Source organism: Trachymyrmex septentrionalis, unplaced genomic scaffold (genome assembly GCF_001594115.1).
Source record: "Trachymyrmex septentrionalis isolate Tsep2-gDNA-1 unplaced genomic scaffold, Tsep1.0 scaffold40, whole genome shotgun sequence".
NCBI lineage: Eukaryota > Metazoa > Arthropoda > Insecta > Hymenoptera > Formicidae > Trachymyrmex > Trachymyrmex septentrionalis.
In genome coordinates, this window is record NW_017305569.1 from 1 (window position 1) to 8,533 (window position 8,533).

Sequence of the window (8,533 nt, forward strand, 5' to 3'; positions counted from 1 at the left end):
ATAAGCAAAAATTAAAAATTGTATTGTTTGGATGCTCAAAAAGTATTTGTGTACATTCGACAAATTTAGCTTCTAAAATCAGGAATACATGCAAAGCTCGTTTGTTTATGTTAGAACAGAATATATTCATTGTATAAAATTGCTAATTAATGTTTATTTTCTAATAAGACTTTTTTTAAAAAATTTCCTTATGTTTTTTGTACTCACTGTATATATACATACACAAAATATCTTATATATATGTGTGTGTGTGTGTGTGTGTGTGTGTATGTGTACATTTATTTATTTGATAAATGTACGTACAGCAGTCAACAATCTTTTGTTTCTGCATTATAGATTTCCATCAAATTGCGTAATGTTGCTCGACATTTCATCGATAAACTTGTTTTGCGTCGCGTTGTCGTGTGCATCTATTTTCGTGTGACAGGATCTCAGTCTGATCAGCGTGTTACATATTCCAAGCGACGTGCACGGTCGGAATGGAAATTGTATCAGGCGATTAAGGTGCGTGAAAGGAGCAAGGATACCTCTTTCCAAGGACAAACTGCTTATTGATGCTGGGGTAACCATGTATCTCGTCGCTACGCCAGAAAATAGTTATGCAATTCCTCTCGGATTTCATTGTAGAATTCCTACATGAAGCTCTGCACAAATCAAAGCTGATATAATATTAATACCAAAGAGCGTGCAAGTGAAATATTTGTGTCCGTATAAAACAATGTTAATTCGTCATATATTCGATACCACAACATGCCGTTTCCTCGTTCACTGATTACCTTGAAATTGTTATTGGCTTTACGCAAATCGCGTGGCTAGTGACCATTATGAGAATAAATGTGAATATTCAGTTTCAGTTTTAATTTCACAGTCCATAATCATTCGCCAATATTCTCCGCGGAACTGATATAACGAGGTCTTTTAATTCAGTCGATTTAAAATGTACATTGCAGTTAAAAAGATAAATTGACATTAAAATCTCAAATACAAATTACATCTTTTGTCTTTGTGAATAGGCAAATATTAGCGATAGTTTCGCTATTTCTTATGGCTCTATTTCTATATTTTTATTTTTATTTTATGATTTTATTTCTCTCTATATTTTAATTTTATTTTTTGAAGGAGTTGTTCATCTTTACAAGTGAATTTATCGACGAAATTGATATTGAACATTCGACAAAAATCAATATTTTACATTGACTGAAACATGACGATTGGCAAAACCGAGATGTCGAGAGAATTCGTAAAAGTGCCGACCCCGAATTTTGAACCATCGGAACGATGGCGAATTATGAAGAACATTCTAGTGATTAGTTGTGCTTTTATGGTGAATTTTACTGCTTTTATGGGAGCCTCGAACTTACAGAGTTCTGTCAACGCAGATCAATCGCTAGGCACATTCACATTGTCGGCGATTTATGGTAGTTTACTCTTCAGCAACATTTTGTTACCCGCTTTAATTATAAGGTAAAGTAATTTTTCTTATATATTTTTATTTGCACCATTTGGTATAATTTTGTGTAAGTCAGAAATCAATATACGACTCGATACAATAATGTATTTAAAGACTACTCTGATTGCCACGATATTTTGCATCTCAGCTAAATGGAGAACTCTTGTCAAATCCGATTGCTGTTACTTGTTATCGCGGTAGAATGAATAGAAAGTTTATGTGTGTATGTGGGAAATGTATATCGTCAATTATGGTAGATGCCGGAAATGTTCGATGTGTTTCCTATATATGAGGAACTAACAGACAGCTAGAGTTCTGCACACAATCCCACGGCACTAAACTTTATTACGCGTTGTCGTTTTCACCTTGGCCCGGAATTACGTTACATGGAACCCCCGTGGGTTCGGGTATTAGACAAGAGTGAAATGAATATATCGGGGTATCTGCGCGAGGATTCAGTATGACATCTTCATAGTCAACGTAAGATAAAGCGAAAAGCCTTTAGTATACTGTCCAATATATGCTTATTCTTATTATATTAATCTTTATAATTATTTGAACACACATGTTTTTGATATATTTTTTTAAATAACCTAACTAATTAATTGATTTTTTAATAAATTATTTTGGATCTAAATAGATTTAATAGATTAATCACACAAAAGATGACCCGGTACAAATTTCATGCATGAATATATATGTATATATAAATATGTATAAACATACATAAATATTCATAAACATGTATAATTATATACATAATTATATATATATGGAATATGTTCATACATGTTTATGCATCTCTCTTTCTTTTGTAAAATTATTTTTTAGTGTAATAGAAATAATAGTAGTAATGTGAAAACATAAAAAATAATTAAAAAGATAATTTTCGCATTATTTATTTCAGAAAATAATAAGTTTGGAAAAATGTAAAAAAAATTACTCATACACAATTACGCATAGTTTTATATATAATTATACATAAGTAATTTTTTCACATTTCTTCAAACTTGATTTTTTCTAAAATAAATAGTGTGAAAATTATCTTTTTAATTAATTTTAATGTTTTCATATTGCTATTATTATTTCTATTACACTAAAAAATAATTTTACAAAAAAAAAGGATATATAAACATATATGGACATATTTCATATATGTTTATAAATATTTGTGTATGTTTATATATATGTAATTTATTCATGCGTGAAACTTTTTTACAAGGATAATATATAATTTGTATTTATATAATTTTGTTCCAGCTGGTTAGGATGCAAGTGGACGATGTCGGTTTCTATATTGGCTTACATGCCTTTTATAGCTTCGCAGTTTTATCCTAAATTTTATACTATGATTCCCGCTGGACTGTCAGTCGGATTAGGCGGTGGGCCACTTTGGTGCGCAAAATGTACTTATTTAACTGTGGTAGCAGAAGCTTATTCAACCGTTTCAGATATAGCTGTGGATGTCCTTGTTACAAGATTTTTCGGTCTTTTTTTCATGTTTTATCAAATGGCACAAGTATGGGGAAATCTTATATCTTCAGCAGGTGGGTCATTGTACAGATATACTTATAGACATATGTGATGCTCAAATTTATATTTCAGGGATTAAATGTGTTGAGAAAATTATTATTAGCATATTATTCGTGTCTGCTTCCGACTTGTACAACATTTCGTTTGTAAATGTTAATTTTGATGACGTAAGAATGAATCTGTAATTACTTTGGAATGCTTTACAGCGTGAAATAAAAGTTGCCGTTCTGAATACTAACGAACTAGACAAGAATTTTATTCTCCACTGGTATATGTAAATATTTAAAAACTTCCATAATTATTTTATAAATTTAGTATACATTGATGAAAATTATATTAAGATCGAAACATCCAAAAATATATATTTTATGACATTGTTTGTAATAATAATGATCGGTATCTAGCATAGCTTTAATAGCATAATTTATTATTTATATAATTTATTTTATTATATTATACTTAATTCAATTTATTTGCTTTGCTAGAATATGAAAAAAACTATGATTAATTTACCAAAATAGTAATATAAGAAAAATAAGCAACTTTTTTTAAGTGAAAAACTTAATGCTAAGAGTTTTTTCTCAGCTTTTCAAGATAAAATATATCCTTACTACAATTGTTTAATTACCTCCTATTTTAAGATAAAATTATAAACGACTATGAAATCACGAACCGGAATGAAGTGACGCAAAAAAACATCGTCTGCAGTCCGCGCAATCTTTGCGAAAGCGTATATGAATGCGTTGCTGCTAAGCTATAAAAACACGAGCGCCGATGAAAACGAAATTAAGTTTCTACTGCCGCGAATCACGAGATTATGAAACAATGACACAAACTGCGCAGTAACTAAAAGTTTGGTCGAGCATTTTAATGACCATATTTTGTTTTAATGAAACATATATTTCAGTATACTTATTCATGAGAAGAATTATCGGCATAATAATTGATAGCATCTCTATTTTTGTAATTGTGTTACCCTCGTGTCTCTCGTAATTTTTTAATGCGTCAAATTCAGTGACGAGCATACATTTTTGCAGAAACAATTTTGTAATTATAATATTTTCTTTATTTTTTCATTAACGTTTTTCTTACAGTTCTTTCATATGGAATTGACACGGTTTTCTCAAATGTCACCCTGAACAGTAGCGTTGTGGCCGAAATTTGCGGAGCCAATTTCTGTGGGGTATCTGAGGAAAATGAAAATCCAAATTTACAACGGCCTCCAGTAGAACGAATATACCTTATTTCTGGAATTTATTTAGGCTGTATGATATTAGCTTGTCTAATAATCGCGTTTGCCGTTGATCCTTTATCCAGGTACATCTTACCTTTGTAACCCGCGGTTTTCATCGTCAGAAATATAAATATTATAAAATATTTATATTATTTATTTAAATAATAAATTATGTTTGTATAATATAAGTTTTATAATATATATATTACTCACTAAGGACTAACATAAATGTTAGTTAGAATTTCCCACTCATCAATATAACTGTATAATATAGTGCGTCATATTAGAGTTATATTGTTGAGTGAAAAATTGTAACCAACAGAGTTATATTACTGTTAGTTGTATTTGCTGAGTATAAGAAATTTCCTGACGCTGGAATTTATATGTTATTTATATGTCCATCTTATAGATACGACAGAAACAGAGCCCGCTTAGTGAAAGGATCGTCCGGATTCAAGCTCTTGGCCGTGACATTAAAACTATTAAAAGAAAAGAATCAACTTTTAATATTGCCGATAACGTTGTTTATTGGGGCTGAGCAAGCGTTTTTATTTGCCGATTATAACGCAGTTAGTAAGCTACATATAAGACTGCAGAAATTTAAAGAATAAAATTTGCGTTTAATTAGTAATAAGAGAAGAATTTGTATTATAAAAGAATAATAATGTTTTATATTTTTTACAGTCATTCGTTTCCTGTGCTTGGGGGATTAATAATATTGGTTACGTGATGATATGTTTCGGTATCACAAATGCTATAGCTGCACTTTTTACGGGAGCGATCGTGAAGTTGACTGGAAGAAAGCCTGTGATGATTTTTGCTTTTTGTTTACACTTGAGTCTTTTCATCTACATGTTACGATGGAAACCGACCCCAGAACAGGGTATTATCTTCTTTCTGCTTTCGGGTTTATGGGGTGTGTGCGATTCGATCTGGCTAGTACAAGTCAATGGTAAGAAAAATTAATAAACTGCAGTATTTAATATAAGTGTATTTTCAGTCGTTTACTATTAATCAAGAATTTTATATACAATATTTATATACTGCGTACTGTTAATAATTGCAAAATTATTGTACGATGATTATTAAGTCGAATTTCCTAGTTTACTTGTTGTACGTAAAATTGTATCGACAGATATCTCCACTGATGGTATTATACCAACCAATAGTATAAATTTTAAATAATTTTATTTTTGCGTCTTTAAAGAAATTGTTAATGAATTAAATTGTTAATGTATATATCTCATAAATTTAATATGTAACAGTTAATAACTTTGCGATTTTCAGCATTAAGTGGAATATTGTTCCCTGGTCGAGAAGAGGCAGCTTTCGCAAATTTCCGCTTGTGGGAGTCCACTGGTTCAGTAATAACATATGTGTACAGCCCATATCTGTGCACTTGTACGAAGCTATATCTTTTAATCGGAATACTGTGCGTTGGAATGAGTGGTTTCGGTGTTATCGAGTGGTTAGGTATTCGAGCAGACAGAACTGTTTCCGACAACAAGCCTGCTCTAGAATTAATGAATGATAGAAATATCGATCGATAAAATATAGAAGTAGTAAGTATCGTCTTTTTCAGTTGACGGAATTGTAGAAAACTGTCAAAATGTTTATTTTTTGATATCATTAAAAAGTGCCAAAACCAAAACTTTAACAAAAAAATATATTTCTAAAAAGTTTCTAAAAAAATCAGTTTCTGAAAAATGCTTTTTAATCATTATTTATAATATCCCGTCCTCAAAGTACATGATAAGAAATAAATTGTGAGTCTACTAAATGTATTTGAAATTATTAAGATAAGGGGAAAAATGATTTCAAATATTGTCAAGAAGACGAGATTTAAAAAAAAAGTTTGATTAAAAAAATTAAGAACCGATAATTATGTTATATGCCAATAAAATTACAAAAACATGTATACAGTACAACAATTACTCATTTGAAAATAAAATGATTCTTAATCGCGAAGAGTCATAGGTACGACTTTTTGTTATTTGTACCACAATATATGTTTTTATTTTATTTTTGTGGACACCTACTAAATTTTACACAGGTATTCGCTTAACGACTAAGATTTTTCTTGTCCTTCATTTTAAATACGTAATTTAATATTACATCATGTGCCTAGGTGCTAACATTCAAGCTAAAGCTACGGCTGCTTAGTTTAATTGTATACTTATGTGCTTAATTGCCGACTGTGCTTATTTCGTTACCGAGATCAATTGATTCCTGCCTTCGGGCGAAGGCAGATTACCGAGTTGCGTGATTTTCCCATAGTTAACCGACGTTTTCCGATAGCGGCAATGTCGAATCAATTGATCGGCGAATTGTAATTTAGCATCGTTAAATTGCTGATTGTATCGTGATTATTAGCTTAACTTTGCATTCATCGTATTTACAATTCAAGTTCTGCAGTTCAGTTATATACTTTATAAAACGTAGTAGGAACTTTGGTTTCGCTGGGCAATGTTTCATGAGCAGTTTCCTCTTATTGATTTGTTACTTTATTTCGTGTCTCGACGTAGCTCTTTTTAGGGGAGGGGGGTGTTCATTTCTTCTTTACTCCATTATGAAATATCTACTCGTTCTCTCTTGTTTGGTCTATTTTTAATTTACCAAAATTATCGGACAAGGCGAGCAATTCTGCTGGAAACTGCTATAAAACATTCGCCCGTGGATCTATCTTCCTTAATATGACACTCACGAATACAATTCACATTTTTTTTGTAATACTCATGTTTATATTTTCGTAAGGATCTATTTGAATATTTCAATTTCACGAAGAAAATACACATAATTCTTAAACCGTCTTTGCGTTTTTATTTTTATCACTACCGCAGTTTTTTCGACGCTCTGCTCGTTTTCTCTCTTTCTCTCTCTCCCTCTCTCTCTCTCTCTCTCTCTCTCTCTCTCTCTCTTTCTTCCTCTTCTTTTCTCGCTCATATAACAAAATTTAATAACCGGAATATTTCTGTACAAACATTTTCGCTCTTTTATCAAAAAGGATAACATACGCATCCCACCCCTTAATAAAAAATTTTGAATTTTGCGTTTTACCCCATCGTATATCTCTTTATTCCCACTCTCACGCCATTTCCTTCACACTTTTCATACTCTCTTTTATTTATATAATACATTTTAGGAACAGATCACTTTGCTCGTCTCAGCTTAAAAGTAAAACCTTAAAATATTATTTATTTTTAGAAATTTATTATTTTTTTAACCATGTAAATCTTCTTTGCATGAATTCAGCTATTTTATAGCTATGATAATAAAAGTTAATTATAATATTACAATGTCTAGGTGTATCGTAATATGTACATGCTACCCTTGCGCCCCTAGCTACTCGTCAAGTTAGAGATTTCACAATATTATCGTAATGAATAGCCCATTATAAAGAGGATGAAGTACATTTTATGCACAGTTCTTACTCATTAAACGCGTCTGCTAAGTATTAAGAAAACCGTACTTTAAGAACTTCGTTTAAATATCCTTTTGTGCGTGAAAACGACTGCGGGTTGTCGATCACTTGTAATTAAATAATTGCGTCAACGTATTGCAAATCAAATGTCTAATAATCGCTATGATGTGTGAGGCGACTTTATATGGCTACGTTATTATGATTTCTTTTTTTTTTTTTGTTAAAAAAGAAATAATAATGCAATAATAATTCTTTGATTGTAAAATTACGCATCTGTAATATTTTTCAGTTTTTTTTGTACGAATATTTCAAAGGATATTATTCGAGTATCTTTAGCTTTCCTATTTTTCCGTGCAATTATAAATACAAAATTGAAATAAAGGAACGATACAAAAACGTATTTCGCGATCAAAGAATTATGTTTGTTCGAATATCCCGCAGATCGAAATCAAGCTCTGATAAAATCGAAGTTTTCGTCCGAGCTTTATCGTTTATTCAGCGAATAAGCGGATCGCATATATGTATAGGAACGGAGGATGCGTGCTCATTTAACACGTATACGTCTTACATGGCAGATTATCACGGACTAGTCTTGCAGAAACTCGAATCTTGTCTGTCTCTAACTGCATCTCTCTCTCTCTCTCTCTCTCTCTCTCTCTCTCTTTTCCTACAGGATTAAATATAACTTCAGGAGCGGCATATAATCGTTTATAGCATACTTTCAAAGACGTTATTGCATTATTTAGTCACTAAAGGAATTTCAATGATTTCTAAATACACTTGTAAATTACAGATCTTACGCATCAAAAACTCTCGACTAGATTTGTTACCGAAGTTATAATAGAAATATTATTGTGCTCGTTATAACAATGTGTGTGTATGTATATATATATAT

The 8,533-nt window shown here is 31.1% G+C and overlaps 1 protein-coding gene across 4 annotated transcripts; it reads left to right on the forward strand.

Moving 5' to 3' along the window:
- The first annotated feature begins 342 nt into the window (after positions 1-342).
- Positions 343-5,862, forward strand: LOC108751044 (UNC93-like protein). Of its 4 annotated transcripts, none has more exons than XM_018490979.1 (7): positions 343-836; positions 1,120-1,464; positions 2,711-2,997; positions 4,078-4,300; positions 4,627-4,786; positions 4,902-5,169; positions 5,505-5,862. In XM_018490979.1, exons 2-7 carry the CDS (start codon positions 1,205-1,207, stop codon positions 5,765-5,767), a joined length of 1,461 nt encoding a protein of 486 aa, XP_018346481.1. In that variant the 5' UTR covers positions 343-836; positions 1,120-1,204; the 3' UTR covers positions 5,768-5,862. The 4 variants fall into 4 exon arrangements, with proteins under 4 accessions (XP_018346481.1, XP_018346482.1, XP_018346480.1 ...); XM_018490980.1 differs by having other exon boundaries at positions 343-704; XM_018490978.1 differs by having other exon boundaries at positions 343-562.
- The last annotated feature ends 2,671 nt before the right edge of the window (positions 5,863-8,533 follow it).

Bases quoted from the DNA above. Each gene is read 5' to 3' on its own strand.
- LOC108751044 (XM_018490979.1), top strand. From the start codon at position 1,205: ATGACGATTGGCAAAACCGAGATGTCGAGAGAATTCGTAAAAGTGCCG. The intron at 4,301-4,626 runs GTACATCTTACC...TCCATCTTATAG, and splicing joins GCCGTTGATCCTTTATCCAG to ATACGACAGAAACAGAGCCC. The intron at 5,170-5,504 runs GTAAGAAAAATT...TGCGATTTTCAG, and splicing joins CTGGCTAGTACAAGTCAATG to CATTAAGTGGAATATTGTTC.